The sequence below is a fragment of the Leptonychotes weddellii genome, chromosome 1 (assembly GCF_054177405.1).
Source record: "Leptonychotes weddellii isolate Sample4059 chromosome 1, ASM5417740v2, whole genome shotgun sequence".
NCBI lineage: Eukaryota > Metazoa > Chordata > Mammalia > Carnivora > Phocidae > Leptonychotes > Leptonychotes weddellii.
The window spans coordinates 67,671,755-67,698,324 of NC_138369.1; the positions used below are offsets into that span (position 1 = coordinate 67,671,755).

Below are 26,570 nucleotides of genomic sequence, written 5' to 3' on the forward strand. Positions count from 1 at the left end.
AAAAGACAATAGCGGGGTGCCTGGGTGGCTCAGTTGGTTGGGCACCCGACTCTTGATTTCAGCTCAGGTCATGATTTTAGGGTCAGGGGATCAAGCCCTGCATCAGGCTCTGTGCTCAGTGCACAGTCTGTTTGTCCCTGTCCCTCTGCCCCTCCCACTGCTTGTGTGCTCTCTCTCTAAAATAAATAAAATCTTTTTAAAAAGACAATAGAAATATCATCAAAACCACGAGTTGATTTTTTGAAAGATAAAATTGTCAGAACTATAAGTAGGTTAACCAAAAGTTTATAGCAAAAGGTATAAAGTTAAGTTGTTTCTTTGAGATTTTTCTTTTTTCTTAATGGAGCTATCACTCTAAACTTCTCTCTTAGAACTGCTTTTGCTACAGCCCATAAGTTTTTGATATGTTGTATTTCCATTTTTGCTTATCTCAAGGTACTTTTTGATTTCCCTTTTGATTTCTTCTTTGATTAATTGGTTGTTCAGGAGCATATTGTTTAATTTCCCCATTGTTGAGAAATTTTCTCCCATGATTTCTTGTCTGGGTGATCTATCCATTGATGAAAATGGAGATTAAAGTCCCCTATTGTTCTGTTCATTTCTTTCTTTCTTCAATTCTGTTCAATTTACTTTATATATTTAGGTGTTCCAATGTTGGGTGCATATATATTTGTAGTTGTTATATCCTCTTGATGAGTTGAGTTTTTTAGGGGAGGACTTTCTTGGTTTTCAAGCATTTGCAGTTTTTCGTTTTGTATGTGTCTGCTTTTCTTTTTCTTTTTTAAAACTTCTAAGTTGATTATGTTGTGGAAACATTATTTTGCCTCAAATATTTCAACTTTGGGCAAGATTATCACATACTGGTCACATTTTATAATTATTTGGGTTTCTTTCTATTATTCTGTAATTATTAGGTTTTTCAGGTATAAAATTTCATAATAATGCTATATTAACATTATTAATAATATTCTGATATTCTTTCTTGTTTTATACTTAATCTTTCAAAGAATGCAAGGTATGTTAAAGTCTTCAACTACTGTTGTGTTTCCATTTATTTTGCCCTGAACTTTCTGCAGTTTTTAACTTCATATATTTCAATGCTATGTTACTTGAAGCCTAAAGATTCATGATGGTTATATTTTCTACCAGATAAATAATTTTAAGGCAGATGGAGACTGAAACTTTGGACCAACAGGTGGTTAATACTACCCGCCAATTTATTGAAACAAATCTCAAAACCAAAGACTTTTCAAGAGTCCAAGGGGTTGGTGACAGGTGTACCTGTGAATGAGCCAAGGACAAACGGGTGTAATAATAAGATGCTTTATTAGTCAAGAAAAGTGACATGAGGCTACATGCTTGGTCCTCTAATCACTTCTTTCTGGAGTTTGATTCTTATTGCTATAAATTTTGTGAGAAAGGACAGCAACTTTGTCATATCCATGTATCCAGCAACTAGCACAGTGTTCTGCCCTGCCTTGGTAGACACTTGGGAAGTAGTTGTGAATGAATGAATTAATGAATGAAGAATGAATGAATGCAGAAGTACCCAAATACCAAATATGTGTTACGGACCAGGGTAATTGGTACCACATTTGTCCCACCTCTCCGTCCAAACATGCCACTCCTTACAGAGAGCAGACTATTGTGTTCTATATTCCTTCAAAAATTTTCATAGATTCACCCCAGGAGCCCACTCATAATATACTAAGCATTCCTCCTGAATGTGTACAGATTTCTTATTTACTTTGTGATCCCCACTGAGAAGGCATAACAAGCATACCAGAGTTGGGCACCTATAGACCTGGCCATTGTCTAGTTTCTGGGTCAGAGGTAAACAGCCCCTGCTAGAGAGATCCAGTCCCAGAGCAGAAAAGACAAGTTGTCCTTGTAATGAGGCAAAATCACATCCCTCTGGGAGTTGAGTTCCTCACGTTGTCATGTGAAAATACTAGAGACCAAGTGTCAGTTAAAAATAACAATTCTTTTAAAATCTGTAGCAATATGGGGGAAGACTAGAAAGAATAGGTCAAAATATCAGTGGTTAACTCTAGGACAGGTTTCAATTTTTTTTTCTCCTTTATACTTGCTGTGTTTGCAAACATTTCCATGTGAACAGGTGTTCTTCTTATGCTTTAAAAAAAAAAGTTTAAGAAACATAACCCTTTGAAGTCTTCCACTCTAACTACCCTTCAGCTCCGGGGGTTGTCATTTCTCACCCCCCACTCAGTTCTTGGCTGGAAACAACAATTTCTCACACTTCGCAGGAGCATGTTTGAATTCAGTCAGTGCTGCTGGTTCTGGGGCTCTAATGTGTCATGGAACTGCACCTGCTGCCAACATGCAACCTGAGGCCGGGTCATGCCATCCACAGGCAACCGCCAGAAAGATCTGGTACAAGCAACTGGTTATTGCACCGGGCCTGGAGCACCAAAAGAGCAAGAAGGAAGGTGAAGAAACCCAGCTGCGAGAGGCAGCTCTCACCCTTAGAGACGTGGTTACTAGGCTCCAGCTCAGGGCAGTTGTCCTGGGGAGCTGGCTCTCAGAGCGCTGGGAAAGGGCTCCAACCAGCTGCTGCTAGAACCTCTATGGGGTACAGAGAGACTGCTTCTGGAAATGCCCAAAGACATAGGAGGTTCCCACCAGTAGCTGCTGCCGGCAGGTGCTCACGAGGGGTAAGGGGGGGCGGGCCATGAAAAAGAGGGAAGTGCCTTCCCTCTTCTCACCTTCCCCTCTCCCTCTAGTGCCTCCTCGTGGCAGAATTGAATAGAATGCCCTCGGGCAAGGGACTGTGGGAAAGAGTTTGCAAGGTCAGGGCCCCAGAGACACAGAGCAGAGAATAGAAGGGTGGCTTTGGAGCTAGGGGCAATTGGTAACCAAACAGCACTCAGCTTTTGGGTTGGAAAGTCGGCCGTTTTTGTAAGGAGCAGTCAGCCGGCTTTGTCCATTGTACTATTCCAAACTTTCCCTTTGAGCAACTACCAGTGTCCCATTTCCAGCTGTCTCTTAGCATTTCACGAAAAGCACCTTTCCTTTATTAAGGAACTGTTCATTGGTAAGCCCTTTATAAACGTTTCTGGCAGCATCGATATGGGATGGAGCCTGGTGGCATAAGAGGGGTCAGGACTCAGGGGCAGTTCATTTTCACACACTCCTCCCCACTTGGTGTATTTGTAAGGCTTATTCTCCTGAACTCAACTACAGAATAATAGGAACAATATCCTCAATCAAATGGAGCAGTGATTATTAATAGAACTTCTAATTTTCTGAACAACCACTTAACCTTTATTGAACTCAGAAAATGTCTCACATCTAACAAGAAATGTCTGCCTGCTTCTTAGGTAATGTGTGTCTCGCTAACGCTGTGCTGGGCATGTGAGAGACTTTCAGATTCATCATGAGTGAACTTTTCAAATCATTTGTGTCAACCTGTCCAAACCCTCTGTTCCAGATATTAAAATTTCAGCTGCCTAATATTCTGAGCTAGAAATTGTATGTTTTTTTTTTTAAATACCCCAAAGGTGCAATTGTTGCTCAGCTTTTGACTACATAGGTAGCAATATCGACAATTCGTGGTCAGGACCTTCCACTTAGAAAAGATTTAAGCTCAGATTCTTCAAAAACAAACTTGGCTTAGGGGTCAGGGGACATAACTTTGATTTTCCCATATTCCAGTCTTTACCTTTAGACATTTAACATAGGAGCCTCGGCGTTCTCATTTGTAAAAAGATATAATAAAATGAGGGTTGTGAACATCGGATCATGTAACTTATGTAAAAAGGTTCTATGAATGCATGTAACCACTATTATTCTTGTAAAAGGCAGAAAGTGTAGTGGTTTACAACCTAAAGTCTGAATCCACAAGACCTGGCTTCAATTCCTGGCTCTCCCATTTAAAAATGTTTATGACCCTTGGGCAAAGGGGTCACATCTGTTAACTTTAGATTCCCTGACTGTGGAATGGGGATGGGACCACCTACGTCATAGGTTGTTGAGAGTAATAAGGGAGGCGGTGTATGTAGGACGCTTGGCAGAATGGCAAGCACGTAGTAAGCACTCCATAAATGTTACATACTATCACTATTATTGCCGTCATTATAATCCTTACTTTTGAGAGAACCATATAGACATGTTCAGGTACATGGTGAGTAATATATTATTAACATGTTGACATAAATATCATATTCTTTTTTTTCTCTGTTCAATTTCATCAAATACAAAGAGAAACTCTATATTTGTTATAGATTTTACTACAAAGCCAAGGCCCATGTTGGATCTAGTTGGCCTTTGCGCTGGAGCTAAGAAGAGCTCCGGGTAGCTCTTGGTACACATTCGTGCATTTCATGGGAGAATCTCATTTATTTGGTGTTTTAGAAACTGGCTGATTTCTCTTTTTCTGGAAATCTTTGTTTTCCAATCACTTGAACTTATTTCTCCTGAAAATCCTGTGATTCATTCCTATCTATGGCCGGTAAAATCCACAATGCAAGCTGATGACCAAGGCCCAGGGTCTTTCATATAAGAAAATGGGTAGGCAAGTGGGTCTTGTTTACAATAAGCATTTTCATGACTCTAGAGATGGTACAACTGAAGTGTACCAAATCACATCCATTAAAACTATCATTTTTAGACCAAAACTATGTTTTTGAGGGGAAGTAGAAAAATATTGATTTAAATGTTCTCTCACAGAGAAAGCATTGGTTGAAGTCCCAACAGAGAACACCCGAAAGGTACTCATTAATTGTTTCAATACTGCTTAAAAGAGTCAGTTTTACAAATGCTGCTCCCTCAGGGAATGGGGTTATCCTCTTATCAAATCTTTTACACAATATCAGGCTAGAGAATGGAAATCCCATGCTTTCCTAATGTTGCCAACTATTTTGTGAAAAATTGTTGTGCCCTGACAAATAGTATGTCTAATACTGTGCCCTTTTGTCAACTACAACCATGCATGGAGTAAACCAAGTCCTCCCCAGATAGCAATGACACTTAGTGAGCACTCTTCTCCCTTATGCCCTTTCCGCCCACCTCACCCACCCCCGGAAGAGAACGAGCCAGCTCCTCTCTCATTGTGCAACAAAATAACCAGGACCTTATGCAGTTAAGTCCTAGTAGCTGGTACTCAATTTTCTAGAACCTATGATTAATGAGACATAACAATAACAACTCACACTTATTGAGCACTTGCTATACGTAAGGCCCCATCCTATGTGTAACAGAGACAGGAACTCCAGAGACGTGAACACAGGCCTGGCTTGTGGCAGGCACTTGGTAAATGCGCACGTCTCTTGTATCAACTCATTAATCTTCGTAACATCTCTGTAAGAGACATACTGTCTTTTTCCCAGAGGACAAGTGTACAAATGATACTAAAACAAGCTGATGTAGATACTCTGTCCAAGCATCCAGATTGCATGGTCAGAATAGTTTTATCCCAAACACCCACCCTATACACAACCCACATTCTGAAAGACCCTCAGTTCACAGCTGGGTCTTGACCAGGAAGACTCACATGACCCCCATTGCAAGGATGGTGTAATGACTTGCAGAGCATCTATGTTTTGAACAGTTGGGTTTTTTTTGGCAACTCTCCCCCACACATTTCACTTCCATGGCCCTTTGCACTTCTACTAGAGTACCAAATATGACATCCTCTAATTAAAATCGTTAGGTTCTGTCATCTCTACTGGACAGTGCTAGCAGAGGGAACAAGGAGGCCTTGGTCATCTCTGCGCCCATAATGGCACCCAGCTGAGTGATATGCATATGGCGGGTGGGAAGCAGTGTCTCAGCAATCAAGAGCACTGTCTCTGGGTTGGCATCCCAACTCCTCCTCTCCCCAGCTGGGAGATACAGGGCAAGTTTCTCTGTCTCTCTAACCCTCTGTTTCATCAATGAGCAGAAAATAACTGTGAGTGTCTCTTCCTTCAATTTGGCTATTGATGAGATATTGGCTATGTCCTCAGGAATTTCTTGGAGACCTAACAGTCCCCAAGAATCTTCCTATATCACAGCATTGCTCACATCTTAGGGACTGCCTAGTGAAATGGTTGAAGCCAGGACTCTGAGCAGCCTCCTGACCTTTCAACCAGACCTTCTGTGCTTGGGCAAGTTCATGTCAAGATTGTGAGCAGAGAAATGAGCAGGTGAGCAGAAGGAAGGTTTCGCCCTTCCTAGCCTAACAGAGTGTGCTGTTGAGCTCCCCGGGAGAGGGAGAATGGTCCTCATTGAGCTGTCTCTATCCATCATTTTAATCATCACATGCTGTCATTGTTCCATACATGTTACTAGATAACCAGAACATCAGTGAGTTGAAAGAAGGTTCACAGGACTGTTAGCCAAGCAGCATCTCAGTTCATAGCTTCAGACAAACAGAAATCTGTGATGTGTGGGACAAGTGGCTATCTGTAGACGGTAAATGTCAACATGGCTAGAGTCTTTCTTGGCATTACAAGTTCAAAAGTGTCCAATCCGTACTAAGCTCAGTTTCACACCAAGAGGCTGTTTGCTTTCCAAAACTGCTGGTCCTAAAAAAGACCAGAATTTGGGGAGGTTTGGAAGTTATTAAGGGAAAGGCATTTAATCCAAATAAATTACTCTTGAGTTAAACCTTGCTCAAAAATATTGTTTGCATTTCTTTATGGACTAGTAGATGTCTCTGGCAGCCCATGAGGGCTAAGGAAGGCTCTCCCAGCTCCGATTCCAAACTCAAGCCAGGGAAAATCCAGATGACTGATAAGAAATAATAACAGCCTATGTTTCTTTTTCAGCTTTAGATCTGACACTGTAGGATGCTTCAGTTAAGTGTGCATTTTTAACAGTTTTATTGAGACATAATTCATGCAACAGAGTCCACCCACTGAAAGTGTACAATTCAGTGGATTTTAGTATTTTCATGGAGTCGTGCAGCTCTCACCCTAATCTCATCTTAGGGCATCTCCATCACCCCCAAAGAACACTTGCTCCCATTAGCAGTCACTCCCGTCCCTGCGCCAACACACCACACACCCCCACTGCCCCGCCCGAGATAACCACTCATCTGCTTTCTGTCTCCTTGTGATTTTTTTTAACCTAGACATTGCCTGGAGGTCCCTTCCCTTGACTTATAATTAGAATCAAATGATAAATGTTCCCTCAAAATCTGTCATTTTTGAGAAAATTCACTTTCTTCATGCCTGAGCCTTCCCTCCTCCATTCAGCCCCCGTCTCCACTACCACCTACGGAGGAGAACATCGTTTTTCAATTCACGAGTATTTATTAAGGGTCTGCCGTGTGCCACACACTATTTGAGCACTTGGGGTAATCAGTGAACAAGACCACTGGCCTCAAGGAGCTGACCTCCTAGCACAGGGAGACAGAACAATAAGCAACAAGAAGAAGAAAAGAAAGTGCGCAGCGTGTTAAGACATGCTACATACTGTGGGGAAAGCAAGAGTAGAGCAGGATGAGGGGTATGGGGAAGGTGCAAGTCAGCAGGGAGTGGGGTGGTCAAGATAGGCATCCCTGAGAGGTTAAGGTTTGCAAGACTTAGCGGAGGTGAGGGAGGGACCTGAGCAGGTGTCCGGGGGTCAAGCATTTTGGGCAGAGGAACAATCCCAGTGCAAAGGCTCTCTGGTGGGGACAAGGATAACATGTTCCAGGAACAGCAAAGAGTTGGTGAAGCTGGAGTAGGGAGGCAAGTAGGAGACCATGACAGAGAGTCAAATGGGGCAGATGATGGTGCCCCAGCAGGGCTTCAAGCAGAGAGCTCACCCGCTGACTTATATATTCTCAAAGGACCATTCGGACTGCCATGTTGAAAGGAGATCCAGAGGGAGAAAGAACAGAACAGGGAGGCCTCCCAGATGCTATTTTAGCGGCCACTTCAGAGCAGTGGTGCTCAACCTTGGCTGCACATCTGAACCTCTTGGGCAGCTTTACAAAACTGAGGCCTGAGTTTGAACTGGTTGAGGATACAGCCTGGGCACTGGGACTTTGCAAAGCCACCCAGGTGATTCGATACACAGCTCAGGTTGACATTTGTGTTTTAGGAGCTCTAAGTGGTCTCACCGGTTCAACTTTGCAGCTGGGAAACAAAACCCCACAGCTGGCCCCGGCCACCCCTGGCAAAGCTGTGCAGCTCTCCAGAGAGACCAGAGACCTCACGGCTGCGGGAGGGCCAGGGCCAGAACAGGAGGCACTGTGCAAACAGGCTGAGGCCACATGAATTTGAGGAACGGAACTTGAGGACGTCAGTCCCCTTCTTTGACTGGATCCGAACATGAGCCTGAACGTGAGAGCCGGGCTTTCTCCCCGCACTTGACAGAGGGCTTGTTGTCATCTATCAGGGCAGAATAGAAGGATAAGGCTTGAACCTCGGGAAGTGAGTATGTGAGACATCCAACTGTGTAGTTATGGTGCGCCTGGCATTGTGCAAGGAGCGGCTGGTGAAAAGATAAGGTCTAACCATCCTTGCCCGAGCCAAATGGCTCAAAGTGAATGCCATATAATATTTCAAAATAGGTTATTTGTGGGAAGCCTTTAAATAAGGTGGGGGGACCCCTCAGTTGCATATCTGAGCTGTTGGCATTTCTAATTCAGAGGGATGAATAGAACATTATTGTGTTGTATCAGCACAAGTACAGCAGGGAAGAAAAGATGCCTGGAGCCGCCGTGAGCTGAGCATGAATCAGCAATCTCATTCTATTGTTCAGAAAATAATCACAATGCTGGGAGGATGGAATTTAAGAAACATGCAGAAATGCCCTCCTCTCCGCAGCCCCCCCCCCACGTCCCGCCACCAGCAGGAAACACACTGGCTAAACCACAGCATCTTGTTTTTGGCTTCCTGAGCTGGAAGGAATGTAAAAATCTTGGAGGGAATTTAGGGAAAGCTGGTTTATAAATATGGAAAATACAACCCAGAAGAAATGCGAGATGATTTAGATGCCGCGTTGGCACCCTCTCGGAGGTGGCAGGCCAGGGCCAGAGTGTTTATTCCCTCCTGATCAGGAAACAGAGCTGCCCTAGCTCCAGTCACTAACAAGAGTTTCCTGAGCACCTGCTGTGTGCTGTTCCCTGGGCCAGCGCATGGGGAGAGGAAGGAGGGTGGTCCCTAACTTTTAGCTTCTAATCCTTGGTAATGGTCAGGCAAGTGCAGGGATGCTACAAAGCAGTGAGTGGTTCTCGAACTCCTGCAGGCACCAGATTCAGCGCCTGGAGGGCTTGCTAAAAACAAGGCTGCTGGCCCCACCCTCAGAGTTTCTAATTTAGTGAGTCTGGGGTAGGGCCTGAACATCTACCTTCTAATGCGTTCCCGGGTGATGCTGCTGGTCTGGGAACCACACTTTGAGAAGCTAAGGAAATAAGCACCTGGGCAGGAGAGGGAGGTGAGTGTGGGTTGAGTATGGAAGTCCACTGGTAAGGTGCAATGGATTTGTCGCCACTTTTTAAATGTATTCTCCGGTCCATAGCTAATGGTTTTTGATTATCAGTGTGCTTTGGATAAGCCCCACTGGGCATGATTTTGCCACCACTGGGAAGGATGGCAAGAGGCAGGGGTAGAGAGTTCTCTACAGGCCTGTGAAGTCAAACAGGACATAATAGAGCAGGGCTGTGTCCAGGGACTCACAGCAGCAGGTGAATGGCATCAGGGGATAAGAGAGTGACAGTAGAGGGACCTACCCCCACAGTTGTGTTCATACTCAAGCACTTCTCTCCTGAGCAGAAATTCTCAACAGAATCAGCTTCTTCTAGGTACACAGGCCTGGGCCCAGCCCTGGAGATGGTGAGGTGAGCAAGGCTTCTCAGCCGATTCTGCTGTGAACCCCCTTCTTGAGATTAAGAACCACTTTCCCTGCAGCCTCCATGGTTGAGCCCCATACTTACTGTAAGCAGAGTGCAAAGCCAACCTCTTTGGAAATGCAAAGCTCCTTCCTATACCATGTCTTGTTGTCACTTTAATACTATAAGACTTGAGTGTCTCTGACTCGAGGGTGCCCATTTAAAACACAGTGGCCTTTTCGGAGAAGGTAGCTCACTGTCTACCATCAGAGCTGGTACCTTGGTAAGCACCTTTCACTGTAACGTTCTCGACAAGGCCGACTGTGCTGGTCAGGAATGGAGAAGTGGGGTTTCCTGCCCAGTGGCAGAGCAGCCTACCAAGGTGGCACCTTGATTTCTCTCACATGTTCCCAAATCGTGTAGGCTGGCGGCTCCCAACACGAGATCCCTGGAGAGTATAGTCAGATCACCTGGGAACTTGTTAGAAATGCTGACCCTCAGCTCCATACTCTGCTCCACCCAAGACTGGTTCAATCAGAAGCTTTGGGGGTGGAGCCCAGCAATCTGTTTTAACAAGCCCTCCAGGTGCTTGCCAAAGTTTGAGAATCACTAGTTTAGTTTACATGTGGCTTCATGGCCACATAGAACTCAGAAAGGGAACAGGATGGAAAAGCAGGTGACCTGCCACCTATAGATCTATTGAGATACTCATACAACTCTTCAGGCATGTTTACCATCTGATGCTCATCTGTCAGGTTTTCACTCAAGGACTTATGACCGGGCCACCATTGGCATCCCTGTAACTCCCAGTGAAAAATGTGACTTACCGCGTTCTCCTTCTTAAGCAATGCAAGGACTGTGTTCTTTCACTTTTTAGAGACTTCATCACAGCTGCCCCTGTGATAGGGGCTCAGGAAACTCTATTGACTGATGGTCCGATCTTGTTTGTTCCCAAAACTGGCCTAAATCCTGCAAAGGCCTCACTCTGCAACTCATTCTCTTATTCTCTACTCCACAGTAGTAAGCCAGGCTGACGTGCTTAGCAACATTAAACGGAAAAGTCAGATTATGTGGCCATGGCCTCACAAAGAGTGAAGGGTGGAAAGAGATCATGTAAACCCCAGCCTTGAACTTTTTCACTGATTCCCGAAACTGTTACAACCATGGTTCCCAAACTCTGTACCAAGACACCCTGGGAGTGCCATGGCAGACCCATAGTTACACAATGGAATGTCTTTAATTTTCAAGGGAAACACAGCAATGACTGTCAGACACCACGCAAATACTTCTATTAGGCTGTTTGGACCTTATTACTTAACAAATAGAGTGTTTCATTGTTTCTTTTGACCTGGGGTCATTGTGAAGAAATTACTAAAACACTACGGTGTCATGAACTGAGAAAGTTGGGATCTCTGCATCCCAGAATCACTAACTCCAGGAGGAGGGACATATGGACTTATATACACTTTCTGCTCAGAATCATACATTTGAGCCAGCACATTTGAGGAAATATACATTCTAACTTTAACTTAAATATCAGGGACTTAAAAAAAAGAAGAAAATTATAACTACGTGAATCTTTCAGGGGCGTTTCCTTCTTATCTCCCACCTAGATCTGTCCACCTCAGGTCCTGACCTCAACCCTTCCCTAGGGTTCCTGTAGTTATTTTGAAATAACAACTTAAATTCTCATTAATGCCCCAGCCCTTCCTTTATGACTTGCATGTAATGGATTCATTCTTACAAATTTGAACGAATAATTGCTCCGGTGCATTCCTGAAAACCACCTTTAAAACAGATCGTTCAAAGGCAAAACCCAGCTGTGCACGCTGTACTATGCACAGGACACCTCACAAGAAACCATTGTCTTTAGCAATAAAGTTCGCCCAAAGGACCTTCATCAAGCAGTATCAAACAGGAACCCAATGAAGGGGAGAATGGAGACAATGTAAAGTTTATGAAGTATCTTTCTGTAGGAACTTTGTAACATAGTCCCCCTTCGCCTCCCCCACCATTTAGCATTTAAGAAGTGATAAACAATTACAACAATATTTGTTAGGAGATCTGTTTTCATCTTCAAGGAATTTTAGGAGCAAATCAGTCTTCACAACACCTCCTTAGAGAAGATGATTCTTTTTACCTGAGGGTTAAAAATCTGCAAGGAGCTCACTGAGGCAGCAGAGCGTGAGCTCAGTCTGGGCAACCCCATCTCCCTGGGATGTAGATGCTCCCTCTGTCAACAGCTGTCCAGGGTCCGCGGGGGGGGGGTCGGGGCGGAGAAAGCGAGTTCTTGTTTGTTGCTGTCTAATTCATCATCAAACACTTTTAAGAAATCAATAATAAATCGTTTGCTTCAGTTCTAATGTTTTATTTTCACATTCTCGTTTGTTGTTTTTCACGCATGTGTCTTAGTGAGTCACCTAACCACAATTATATATTCAAGCATCTGGTGGTTCTGCGTGGTGCCCTCATTCCTTGGGAGTTATTTAATTCTCCTGCCATGATGAATTCGTTTCCAGTCCCTTCAACACACACATGCGCACGCACACACACGCGCACACACACACATACACAGAAGCACACACACTTTATTTTCATTGGCCCAGGGAAGCTACCCTACTCTCCACCAGGTGTCAGTAGAAGCAGTTTTAACAGCTTGCTTTGGCCAACAGGGCCTCTGTTGAAGTTATTTCTCCCACTGTGTCAGACGTTTCCTCAAACCCCCCATCTGCTTCCTCCTAAGAGACTAGCTTCCACTCCAAGAAACGTTCAGAGATGATGGTCCACCTGCAGAGAAAGGTAGCTCGGAGGAAAGTGTGCTGTAAACCTAGGCGGCAATCAAGTTGATTCTCATAAAACTTCTACTGGCTGGTTTCTTCTTCTTGACTTTTCTATCACTACATTATGTGGCTACAAATTGTTCCGAGTTCTATCCAGGGTGACAATAAAGTGAATGTAACAGATGGTTTTAGATTCACAGGGGGCTTTTTTGTTTTAAAGCTCAGTCTGAGCCCAAGAACCCCACTTCTACCACTGCCTACCACCTAGTCCTCAGAGCAGAAAACAAGATTTTATTCAGGCTATGGCTCCAGAACCTAGCATGCAAGGATGGAAGAATACTACCATGGGTCAACATTTTACTTTGAGGTGGATGACCTTGTCCCCACCCTGAGAACATTGACTCTTGACTCTGAATGTCCCCTGTGTCATTCTGTTGGTAAGTGGCAGGACCCACACTCTTCCCATGCCACAGTGACTTTGCCTGGGAGAGAGAGAAGGAAAGAGAATGGAAGAGAGAGAAAAGAGGACAAGGATTTGGCATGGACATAAGTTAAAATGAAGAGCAGAAATGAGCCTCACAAAGCAATTGTTGGATATGAATTAAAAGGGGTGGGTGGGGTGGAAGTCAAGGCTAATCATTTTACCAAGAACAAAAAAAAATCAGCCACGGCAAATTAGGCTCAATTTCAATCACAGATCCTGGTTGTATTATCTCACTCTCCAAACGCAAAACACTTACAGCGACCGCCGAAAATCTCAAATGAAAATTATAGCTTTGCCTTTCAATAGTCATTTGCTGATATCTCCTATGTGGGGCCCTAGTTGCTTGTCCACCATATCCAGCAGAGGAATTCTGTCCCTGCCTTCTGCCCCTAGAGGTGATCCACTCAGACTAACATCTGGGCCACAACACAAGTATGAGCTACTACTTTTTTCCACATCTTTATCACAGCCTTATGTTCCCTTTTAACCAGCCCCATTCCCAATCTAACTGTGCTGGCTTTTAAAATTGTTCCTCTTATCAATTTTTTCTTACACAAAACTGCCAAATAGGGTTAGTCTTACCAAGTGGAAAAGGTGGATCACAGTGTGGTATGATTTGAAATACACCTTGCCTCTATTCTATTTGAGCTCTTATTACTATCATCATAAATTCAACCATTATGTATTCACTTCACTGGAACCTAGATTTACTATTAAAATGCAAAGGCCTCAGCAAAGGACAGCTGGGGCTGATTTAGGAAGTTATAGAATTGGGGATAAATTCATCTGGGTACCCAACCTTCACTGTTCTCCATAACAAATTTAAATGACCATGAAAGGTAACCCTGAAAGGGAAGAAAATTCCCAAAAGGTAAAATTAAGTCTGGAAAGGGAAACTCCTGAAGGGAGAGGATGTTCAAAATGGGGGCACAAGTCACCCAATGGAGACCCACACCCTCATTGCCCTCCTTGCATGAGGTGCAGACCACTCTGAAGGGGTGGCCATTTGCCCTCATGCAGCTGTGTTTCCAGATGCCACAGACAGAGTAATGGCAGGGGTGGGGACAGAGTGGGGCAGGGGGCTCTGGCCCCATCCCATAAACTCCAGCAGTGCTCAATGTCCCACAATACCAAATAAACTTAGTAAAAACAGTTGCTTCCGGTAAACACAACTTCAAGACACATCCCCAAGCATTGCCCTCCACTCATATGGCCATGACCTCTAAAATCCTTCTATTTAGGAAAAATGGATTATCCATGTTTATTCAATGTCAGGTGAGAGGGTGGGTGTGTCCTCCTTTGAGAGCCTTCCTGGTGTTAATCGTCTCAGCTTAGAGTCTGTGGTAACCTGCCATTCAGGCATCTGACCTTTTGAACTGAATCAAGAGATTTGCCCATCAAAGTTACCCCCACCCTACCCCCCAGTGCACTCATGGCTTCCTTGGACAGCCCATGAAGCACCTGCTCAAGTGTTAACGGATAAGCCCTATATACCTCACTCTTCTGATGCATCAGGCCGCATGATACTCTGGTACCCTCACTCCTGAGAGAGCCAAGGGGAGGCACATTAAGAAAGATGGCCCTGAAAAGGCCACCAACATCCCCCTCAGAAAAGGTTGCTATAAAGATGTGAGGGGGATGTGGGGTTCCCTGTTAATTATGTACAGACTGTATAAGCAATGACTCACTGGGTCCATATGGAAAGACTTTTCAAGGGGTGATTTTTACAGCTGTCCCTTTAATGTTGACATTTCTATAGGGAAAAAGGAAACACAAGGGGACAAAAGGGTGTGCAGTCTGGGCAACTGCACTGGGGTTTTACAAGATGGAGTTAGGGGTATTCTCTCTGGCCCTAGTCTAGCTTGGCGACCTTGAATACCAAGACAGGAAAATAGCAATGATCCCGCACAAAGAGGTGCCACCAAAGGGGTTGGCCCCCTGAGGAGTCCTCCTCCACACTGCAACAGAGTTATCTTCCTCTTAAGGACCTTCCCTAGCTCCCTATTTCCCATATGATGAAGTCTGAATTCCATGGCAAACCTTTCAAGACCCTTCACCATCTGGCCCCTAATATATTTGCAGCTTCCTTCTTGGGCACATTCTTTTCCCTCCCCACCCCAAATCATGTATCCTGTGCCAAGATGCTCTACCTTTTGTTCTTTTGTTGATCATGAGCCATACTCTTTATTCTCCACCTGGAAAATATCCTGGCTCATTTTTTAAAGCCAAGCTCAAATGTCACTGTGGGTCTTCCTCATACAGATAGAATTAATCACCCTCTCCTCGGTGCCTCCAAACACATCTTTTATCCATCTCTGGTCAACTCTTCTGCCAGTGAGGTACAGATTTGTTCTTCACCTAAGCCCCGCAGGGGAAGGCAACATGAATAATTCATCTCAAATTATCCAGAGCTTATGATGGTGTCTGATGGAATAAATGGAGTGGCCCTAGACCAGATCCTGGGGTTGGAGGATTCCTCTTTAGCCTCAAGCCTTGCTTCTCTGAAACCCATCTTTCTTCCACCCACAAAGGGATCTACTGCTTGTAAGTCCTGTTCGCTTTGCCCCTGACCAGAAATAGCTTACACTGTTGCAGGATTTCTCTGCCTTTAGTGTCCACGGTTCATGGTCGCGCCACTTGGAAGAATGAAGAGAGAAAAGACAAAGAGTGGTGGGCAGCAAAGCAAAGTTTATTGAGCAAGAGTACAAAGCTCCCAGAGACAGAGGGGACCCAAGAGGGTTGCCCTTGGAGTTTCTAAGTTGAGGGGGTTTTATGAACTCTTTTGCGGAACTATCTTAAGCAATCAGGGTGTACTGAGTTGGGCCAATCAGGGCTTTGGTCACGTATCTGTCCACGCATTAGGTTAATGTCCACATGCTGATGGTCTTCTTTTGCTGACATCTGAGAGCTTATGTCTTAACTGCCCCTTTGCCGTGATAGTGACAAATGCTTTGTGGTTAATAGTCTTATTTTAGGACATTTTGCAGAAGTCATTTCTGCAAAGGCTGCAAAGCAGAATGCTAGTGCGGTCCTGTCTAAGCTGCAAAACAGGATCTTAGTGCTGTTTTATCTTAGTGTCCTGACTCCATACTTTCTTGTTGAGGACCCTGACCCTGACTACCTCACTGTCCAACTAACTCCTAACAGCACATCTCCTTTTTATTCTATTCAATAGATTGTATTTGTATCAGTGTATGTCTTTTCCATGAGCTTTTGCATTTTAACAATGATCAAAGCCTACCACCAAAACTTAATGTGGCATCTACAGATGGGTTGGGGGGTGTCCACAAATCCCCTAAAAATGTTTGCCAAATTGTCTACCCATCTTTCAAGGGGAGGGGCCTGTAACTTTCATTATATTGTTTGAGTAGATGAGAACCCCCCAAACAGTTGAGATCCATAGAGCTAAAGGAATGAAGCTTTAAAGGGAAGCGTAGCATGGAGCAGGCCTTTAGCACATCCCCAGAACCATATCACACACCTGGCACCTGCTTTGTTGCAGAATAAAGACTCTGGTTTTCTCAAGAGAGGCTTAATCTGTCCTGAGAACAAGAGCAGCCCGAGGTTGGGAGAAGGTGCGCCTTTGTGCATTTTCTCCTGCCTGGAGATGTGCACCTTCTTGCACCTAAGGTCGAGCAGAGAAAGTTCCCTGTCCCTTCAGCAGTCCCCAGCAGCATCTCTCCAGCCATCCTTTGTCCACTGACACGCTCAAATCTTTCCACATGACAGCTCCTCAAATATTCGAAGACCGTCCCCTAACCTTCATGCGACTGCTCCCTTTTCTAGGTTCTCTTCCACACTTCTTTAAGACGTGGTTTCCATCATCCTGGACATTCTACTTGAGGTTTTTTCTTAAAATATAACAGCCCAGACATGGCCCGACTGTTGTCCTATGGGCTACATTTCCGTCCATGCAGCCCAAGATGGCCTCTGAGCTCACAGTACATTGCATGGAGCCCAGTGTCTCCCGGGGTCCCTGGACCTACTTCCTACATCTTTGTAATAATTCCATTTGCTTTCCAGTTTCAGAAACTCAATAACAACTTCTTCATCAATTGTATTTTTTTAAATATAAATGCATTTTAGGTGTTTTGGAGGTGAATGCCCATTTTTCCATTCTTCCAAGAGGAACAGGTTTCACCCAAGGGACATGGCATTGGACTGAGAGTTCTAAGTGGGCAGACAAAGGCGCAGCTCCGAGTGATTCTCTGTACCACCTCTTGGCACACCGCATATGCGGCTTGTATGTTTAGTTGCTCCTGGCCAGTAGGCTCTGCCTTCCCAGCCAGCTTGTAAAATGGATTATAAATTCCTTGAGGGCCAAGAGCCTCTATCTTAACCTATTTGTATCCCCAGTGTTTATCCCAGTATTAAATGCCCATATAGCATCCATCCCAGTGTCTTATTATTTCTACTTCCTTAATGTTACTTGAGTCCCTCACCCTCCCCTGCCACCATCCTAGTTCTAGTCACCTTCATCTCTCCCCTAGACCTGCCGTAGTCCTCTGACCAGTCTGCTTTGGCTCAGTAGCCGTGCAGCTTTAAAAACTCTGATTAGATACTCAAACTCCCCTTAAAACAGCATTAATTAAAAGAATTACCCAGAGTGGTCCCTGTGCCTCAAGCACAAGCATGAGGAGAAAGCACTAAATCATGACCTGTGGAAAGGCCTAGCGAAGACAAGAGCCTTTGGGTCCAGAGTCACCTCCACTGAGAAGCCATTCCAGATCGTCCCAGGTGGAAGTGACCTCTGCCCACTTTGTGACCCAGGTTGCTCTGAAGAGACACTTAAGGGGAAAACTGCATACATTTTTGCATTTTTTAACATGATTCTTTCCCTGTTGGATTAGAAGCCCCTGGTGGACAGGCCCAGGTGTTGTCTTTGGGCAAAGCCTGGGGGACTGCCTGAGCAGAGTAGGCCGTCAATCAGGGCCTCTGGACTGACCGACCAAAGAAATGAATGATTCGTGTAAAAGGAATGTTCTCCATTCCAGTGGAGCTTGCCTAGGAGACTATACTGAGTGCCATTCTCCTCCTCAATTGGTGCTGAGATGCTAAAGCTGTGAGAGGAGCTTCACCTTGGAGGGTCCCAGGACGCAGACCACGCAGGGTCTAACTGAAGACTCTTCTCTGCCCGTGAGTGGTGGGACTGCTGAACGAATGATGTGCAGACTGTGACTCAGCCCTTCCGGGACGGAGAGCCACCTTCTAACACATGGCCACCTGACCTTCCTCCTCATGGACCTACTCAGTGAAAGCCTTCACTGAGTTTGTTCCCTTCCCTGACCAACACACATACACACACACACACATTCAGCTTTCTTTATTTGTAAGCTCTTTGGACTTTGTTCTCTCCTTTGACCCCACGACCAGCTAGTGAGCCCCAGGCTCTGGGGGACCTTCTCTGTGTCCACTCCTCAGTACAGAGCGCTTCGCTGACCCCACGCTACGTCATAGGACAGCCAGGAAAAGAGGCCCCAGACACCTGCCCACTTTGGACTTTTCTGCAATTATATTATAAAACTCTAGAGGGCATTGAAGGAAAATAGCACTCAATACAACCAAATTCCAAAGTACTATAGCAATAGCAGTCCTAGTATACTATTAATGCTCTAGCAATGATGATCATATAGTAATAGTAATGTAATCGTAATCCTAAACGAAAACAGTACTGAAGAGACAAGTTAGTACTAAATTTTGTGGTGACAATATTTTTAAAGCCTTAATCAGATTTTTTCTCTTGTTCCTGTGCACTTTCTACTTTGCACACAATACCTTTCTGTAGGTCATATGCCTATTCAATTGAAATTTTGAAAACAAAGATTTTTTTTTTTACTTGATGGTAAAGCAAGAACATAACAGGGATTTTATAGTTATAAAAAGGACCCAAAACTATTTTGACACATTTGTATGAATATTTTATTTTAATATCAGTGTTATCAGTCAAGACCCTTGGGTGCAAGTGGCAGAAACCTGACTTGAACCAGCTTCTATAAACACAGGAACTGTTTCGCTCAGGAAGGATTGAGGAACCAAACCCTCAAAGGGACAGGAAGGGCACAGCTTGGCCTCAGGGAGAGCTAGAAGCAGGGATTGGAGGCCGCTGCATGAATCTGAGACTGACCCTCCTCACTTGGAGAAGCAAGGATCTAGACGGAAGATGCTAGTCCATCCTAGCCACTCTTGGGAAAAGCAGCAAGTCAATGTGCTGGCTTGAGATGGAAAAATAGATATGTGATCTTGAATAAAATATTATGTTAAAGACGTATTTATAGAAGGAACCCTAAAATTATAATTAAAACATCTTGTAAATTTACATGTATCAGAGAGCCCACCAATGCTTCAATGTCCCTAGTTGTGAGTTGAGAGTAATGAATTGCCTCAAGCTAATTAATGCATGTGATATTGTTTGAAACAAAAACATTATGGAAAATACAGGTTATAACCTGTGGTATTTTTTCTTGTCTTTTTCTTTGTAGGAGGTGTCAGTGAAAAAAAAGGTCCAGAATGATTACTAACCTATGACTCCCAACAGTATGACAGGTATCTACTTTTTAAAATTTTCTTTGCATGTCTCCATTTTTGTGCCACCTAGAGAGAAATAGAGGGTTTCTAAAAGACCAACCTCAGAGTCTTAGCAACAATTATTTCCAGTATTACTAAATGCAGATACACCCTGTGAATACATCCCGACAAATGAGCTTTCATCTTCTTCAGAAACAATGAGATGCATCATCACCAGAAACCTATGGTGAAGAAATGATAATTCACAGTAAAAGGCTAGTTTTTAGCTATCCTGAGATAACCCTTGCACACTAGACACGTTGACTCTTTACATTCACTTAGATCAATATAATAAATGGCTCTACACACTTAATGACTAGAGTCCAGGCACCTTCCTCCGAATGGGCTCTTATTCCATTTAGCAGTAGAGTCAGAACAGAATATGGTTAGATTACAGCAGCTAAATGAGGTAGAAACTCTTAGCAAGGGACAAAGGAGACAGAATGACCACCAAGGAAGATAAGGTTGCAATAGCATGAATTCTTTGTGCAACACAGAGAGCAGGGGTTGCAAACTCAAAGGCCCCAGGGGCCAGGCAAATAACACTAATGTCAGAAACAGGTTGGGTGTAAGGGAAAACACCACACAAAACTGGAATGCTCAGGTTCTCTCTGAAGAACAGCCATTCCCCCAATGTAGGTGATCACTGACAAGTAGGGATGAAGCCCAGAATGCCCAGAGATTTCAAATTTTCAAAAGAAGTTGGAAATCCAGATTTTAAATGAAATATTCCCCCTCACAAATATTAGCAACTAACTCATAAAAATGTCAAAGACTCATGGGCCCATTAAAATACGTCTGCTGACTAGAATGAACCAGGGGCCATCAGTTTACAATCTCTGCTACCTAGCTTCCAGCATAGCACCAAGCCCGTCCCCATTCCTGTGGTTCCCGTGACAGCGGGGCAGACACCCATAGACCTCTGTGTGTCATGGGTACAGCTTGACCTTTGATAATCCATTCATGTCATGACAGACTAAACATGCAGGACAATTTCTCCAAGAATCCATTCCCCTGTAGACCTCAGAAACTGAAGTGACATAAAGCTCCACTCAGCCTTCTGCAAGTTTGGAAGCCTCCCGAGGACCATACACTGCCTCTCTCATCATCACTGCCCTGCCCTTCTACCCACCCACACTGGAACTCTCGGTGCAGCCCAAAAGATGGAGTGCCGGAACAAACCAGAATGATTCACACCAAGAAGTGAGGGCCTCAGAGCCACATCTCATCATTTCCTCCTATTTTTACTCATGAACAGGCATCAAAACATACCCACCCCCTTTCTATTGTGCTGCCACCCCAGCCAAAATCCTCTCCCACTTAAGTCTCACCCATTCTATGTCATAAACCTGGTTGTTCTGTGGAAAATTGGTACAGATCAAGCTTAGCTAACTCCTTCATGTCTACCGAAGAGTGGGCATCTCAGCTGGAAGGAATGAAGTATAAGTCTCTGCAGGTGCAGGCCCGTGAGAGCACAGATTTCAGACAGCAGCAGGCCACCCTGCAAAACCTAGAGAAAGTGCCCCCCGCCCTGATACGGAATGGTGTGGGATCAAGCGCAGCACGGGGGTGGCCCTATACTCCATGATCATCCGCTCACTAGAAAAAGGCCTCCAAAGATACAATCTCAAAGAACATGCCCATCTGAGATGGACCAAAGTGTCAAAGCTTGGTGTAAAAGTGGGTAACACCATTAGTTTCTCTTGCCCTGGGGTTGGTTCCAGATAGAGTGCAGAAGTGAGCATCCATCCCAGGTTCCTATAGAACAGGGGTCAGCAGTTTTTTTTAATGAGCCATAAAGATCTCTGGCATTGCCAACTACTCAGATCTGCCCCAGTGGCAGGAAAAGCCATGGACTGCACACAGACAAATGGGTTGTGTGTGTTTTAACAAAACTTTATTTACAAAACAGGCATCAGGCCAGCTTGCACCCAAGGACTGTAGTTTGTGGACCCCTGGTCTAGAGTCCAAGGTGTCCAGACCATCTTATTGCTGAGTAGAACGCCCAAGGCCAAGTCAGCTCATCTCCAGGACTGAGCTAAGAATCCAGGCTTAGTCCAAGACAATTCTAAACCGAGCCAGCTTTTCAGCTGATTTTGTAGAAGCCAAGATCCTTCCTTGCATACTGAGCTGGAACTGCAGGTGCCTCCCAGTGGAGGAGGGAGTTTTTGCTTCCCAGCATTTGCTTCCTAGTGTAGAAACTAACAGTAGTTTGCTATTTGCAAAAGAAATCTCTTCCATACACACATAATGCTCAGTGCATGTTAATGGACTCAGCTGAGAAAATTATTACGTTAGACTCCCTCGTTTGTGGATGAAATAAAACAGTATCCTTTTCCCTCTCTCTTTTGTTGTGATCTCAGGCTTTGTGTTTATTTTAAGACCTAAAGAGCTTCTTTATTATCGAAGACCATAATAAAGTTGTAAGCCATCGGAACTAAGTGCTTGCTTTAGGAGCATAATTTAAAGGGCAAATATGCGTATTTTCTTCTTTGAAAAACATAATAGGTAATATTATTGTTATGCAATACCAGCTATCAATTAGCCTTTATGAAAATAAAACCATTCTTTAAATGAACAAGAACATTTTTTCCTAAAATGTTTTCCTAAAAGCTATTTTCCTAAAAGCAAGCAGACCAGCATTATCAGATAAGAGCCACGTTGTTGGTATGCAGTCTCTTTCAGCCAGAATGCTTAATAAATTTGTATGTTTTGGATTAACTCAAATGGAAATTTGGTTATCTTTCTGGGGTTATTTAATATCAGCTACAATGGAGTCAGGTCTTGCTAAAATTTTCTTGTTGCTTTACTCTACCTAGTTTGAAATTAGGACTGTATGAAATCACTCATTGAAAAATACTGATTCTTAATGGAGAAAGTAAGAAAGTGTCTTAATATGGTATTTTATTAATCTGGAATTAAGCACTGCTTCCTAAGTAATCTGAGGGGAATTCTGCTAACATTTATGGCATTATAATGAGCTCAGTTTTGCATAAAACCATGATTCACTGCATAGGGGGGTTTGTTCCAAGATATGAATACCTAAAAGTTCAAATATGAAAGTTAGAGGCTTTTGGCCTTGGTGGAAAATAAAACTAAGAATTCAGACTTCTCCACATGTGCCTGAAGAAGCAGAAACAAGGATCTGTTGTTTGCACTGAAACTGGCTTTATGAAATTAGGATATGATATGAAATTAGCACAGTATTTGATGTTACCATCCAGCTGGGCCTCCGTCACTTAAAGTCAAAGTCTTATGAATCCTTCCATGTGAATAAAATATCCCCCAGTCAGTTGTTTAAACTGTCCCTCTTCTTCGTGGTCTGCTTGTCCATTTAACTTCCCTGTTGTGATGTTTACCTTTTTCTTTTTCTTTCTCAAGCTATTATTATTGAGTGTATCGCAGGCACCAGGAGAAGGATATTAGCAAGGATATGATCGCTTTCAGTTGTTGACCCAAGGTTTCCACTGTAGGATCGTCAGATTGCTTGCTTGTTTGGGGTCACTTGTCAAGCAAAAGGAAGAATTACATAAGTTTTTTAAAAATTTACATTTCTCCAAAAAAAAAGAAAAGTACATTTCTCATTAATTATGAGGTTGAAATTTTTTTTACATGTGTACTGACCACTGTATTTCTTCATCTATCACTCACTTGTTCATATTTATTGTCCACCTGTTCATCCACTCATTGTGGATTTTATATTTTTCTCATTATGTAGAGAAGCAATTTATTACATATAAGCCATTTTATATATTAAAGATAATAATTGAGGACATCACCTAATCTCTCTATGAATTCCTTATTTTTTTAACATTTTCTGTATTTGAGAGAGAGAGAGAGAGCATGAGTTGGGGGGTGGCAGAGGAAGAGGGAGAAGCAGACTCCTCGCTGAGCAGGGAGCCCGATGTGGGGCTCAGTCCCAGGACCCTAAGATCATGACCTGAGCCAAAGGCAGATGCTTAACCGACTGAGCCACCCAGTTGCCCCACTATGAATTCCTTATTAAATGAGAAAGGGAGACCAGTTCATCTCTTGTTTTCCTTCAACTTTTACAATTAGATTATTACTTCACATTCAAACACATATAAATCACGTTTTCATAAAGTAGGGCATCGGTGTATTGATGGTTGGATGTCAAGAAAAAGGGACCCTGGAGCACCATGTTTTCTGTTTCTAAGACTATCTTCATGAACAATTTTTCAGAGTTAAACAAAACACTTAGGCTGGGAAAACACTATTTTATTATAAGCCCACATCACTCTTCAGAGATGGCTCTCCAAGTGTTTGTTAGGCTTTCCAGATGCTCCTTATACCTTTTCATTCCTTCAGAAAGAGAAGCACAGTTGCATTTATGTCCTGCTGACCTAAGTAGCTCATCTTTTCATGGATCAGGAGGTTGTTGACAGCAAAATAATGACACCATTCAAAGACAACTAATGAACAGTGTATATATTATGAACATTTCCCATTGTCAATAAATACTCTTCTGAACTTGGATCTTGGTCATGGCTACTTAGTAATCCATCATTTACTGATACAGTCTCTGTTAGACTTTTAATATAATGTTATTTAAGTCATATTGGAATGAACTGCATTGTACATGATTTCACACCTCTGTTTCCTCAGGATAAAGCTCTACTAAGTAAAAGGGAATACTAAATTAAAGGGACTGAACATCTTTAAAAACCTTTCCTGTTGCCAGACTGTAACCAGATTATTAGATCAGCTGAGATACCCATCAAGAGGACAGCATTCATTTAATCATAAATCCTCCAGATTTGGAGCTTTTTGGTAGTTAATTCTTGAGGCCATTTCTTAGACAAAATTTTATCACAGCTTTCCACAACTTTATATTTTTCTTACTGACAATGAATTTGACTACAGACACAAACACACACACACACACACACACATACACACACACACTGGCCACTTAAAGGTCTTCCCTGTTCCATTAACTTTTCTGTTGTGCCACTTATCTTTTTCTTATGATTTACACATTAAGAAAATAATTCATTGTCTATCATTAATGTTACAACTATTTTCCACTTGTAGTATATGTCTCTTCTTTTCATTTTTGGCAATATTTGACTTTTTAAATTTTTTCTTCTTTTTAATTTTTCTTCTTCTGAAATAATTCCATACTAACAAAAAAGCTTGCAAGATTAGTTCAAAGAATCCCCAGCTACCCTCTACCCAGAGTCCTCAAATGTTAGCATTTTATCACCTTTGCTTAATTCTTTCCCGTCTCACATGTATAATTTTTATTTTGAACTACTTACAAATAGTTGCAAACACAATGGCATGGCATTTTTCCACATATACAAGTTTTTAGTTTATATACAGTAAGCTCTATTGCAGTGTCTCTATATGATTTATGTCTTTGTTGTGAAGCTTAGAAATGTCTTCTGGTGAGTACTGATGGGCAAAGCTCAATGGGTTCTTTGTGATGAGTCAGCATTTCTATTTCCAACATGTAGTTCTTTTTTTTTAGTTTAAATTCAATTAATTAACATATAATGGATTATTCGTTTCAGAGGTAGAGGTCAGTGATTCATCAGTCTTATATAATACCCAGTGCTCATTATATCACATGCCCTCTCTAATGTCCCTCACCCAGTTACACCATACCCCCCACCTCCTTCCCCTCCAGCAATCCTCAGTTTGTTTCCTATGTTTAAGAGTCTCTTATGATTTGTCTCCCTCTCTGATTTTGTCTTGTTTTACTTTTTCCTCTCTCCCTCTATGCTCCTCTGTTTTGTTTCTTAAATTCTACATGAATGAGATCATATGATAATTGTCTTTCTCTTGACTTATTTTACTTAGGATAATACCCTCTAGTTCCATCCCTGTCATTGCAAATGGAAGAGTTCATTTTTTGATGACTGAGTAGTATTCCATTGTGTATATATATACACATCTTCTTTATCCATCCATCTGTCAATGGACATCTGAGCTCTTTCCGTAGTTTGGCTATTGTGGACATTGCTGCTATAAACATTGGGGTACAGGTACCCCTTCAGATCACTACATTTGTACCTTTGGGTAAATACTTAGTAGTGCAATTGCTGGGTCATGGGGTAGCTCTATTTTCAACTTTTTGAGGAACCTCCAATCTCTTTTCCAGAGTGGCGCACCAGCTTGCATTCCCACCAGCAATGTAAGAAGGTTCACCTTTCTCCGCATCCTCACCAACATCTGTCATTGCCTGACTTGTTAATTTTAGCCATTCTGACCAGTGTGAGGTGGTATTGTGGTTTTGATTTGTATTTCCCTGATGCTGAGTGATGTTCAGCGTTTTTTCATGTGTCTGTTAGCCATTTGTATGTCTTTTTTGTCTGTTCATGTCTTCTGCCCATTTCTTGATTGGATTATTTGTTCTTTGGATGTCGTGTTCTATAAGTTCTTTATAGATTTTGAATGCCAGCCCTTTATCTGATACGTCATTTACAAATATCTTCTCCCATTCTGTCGGTTGTCTTTCGGTTTTGTTGACTGTTTCTTTTGCTGTGCAAAAGCTTTTTATCTTGATGAAGTCCCAATGGTTAATTTTTGCCTTTGTTTCCCTTGCCTTTGGATATGTGTCTAGAAAGACATTGCTGAGGCCGAGGTCACAGAGGTTGCTGCCTGTGTTCTCCTGTAGGGTTTTGATGGATTCCTGTCTCACATTTAGGTCTTTCATCCATTTTGAGTCTATTTTTGTGTATGCTGAAAGGAAATGGTCCAGTTTCATTCTTCTGCATGTGACTGTCCAGTTTTCCCAACACCATTTGTTGAAGAGACTTTTTTCCATTGGACAGTCTTTCCTGCTTTGTTGAAGATTAGTTGACCATAGAGTTGAGGGTCCATTTCTGGGTTCTCTGTTCTGTTCCATTGATCTATGTGTCTGTTTTTGTGCCAGTCCCATACTGTCTTGATGATTACAGCTTTTTTTTTTTTTTTTAAGATTTTTTTTTTATTTATTTATTTGAGACAGAGA

At 42.9% G+C, this 26,570-nt stretch overlaps 1 protein-coding gene across 24 annotated transcripts in view; it reads left to right on the forward strand.

Annotated features, from left to right (window-relative positions):
- Positions 1–26,570, forward strand: part of THRB (thyroid hormone receptor beta) — a 378,575-nt gene that overhangs the window by 262,337 nt on the left and 89,668 nt on the right. For 19 of the 24 annotated variants that reach the window (XM_081825696.1, XM_081825679.1, XM_081825710.1 and 16 more), the window contains one exon: positions 19,507–19,570. The exons of the other annotated variants lie outside the window; for them this stretch is intronic. In XM_081825696.1, coding sequence (XP_081681822.1) covers positions 19,549–19,570 — 22 coding nt within the window. In that variant the 5' untranslated portion in view covers positions 19,507–19,548. The remainder of the gene's footprint in view (positions 1–19,506; positions 19,571–26,570) is intronic. 24 annotated transcript variants of the gene reach the window in all.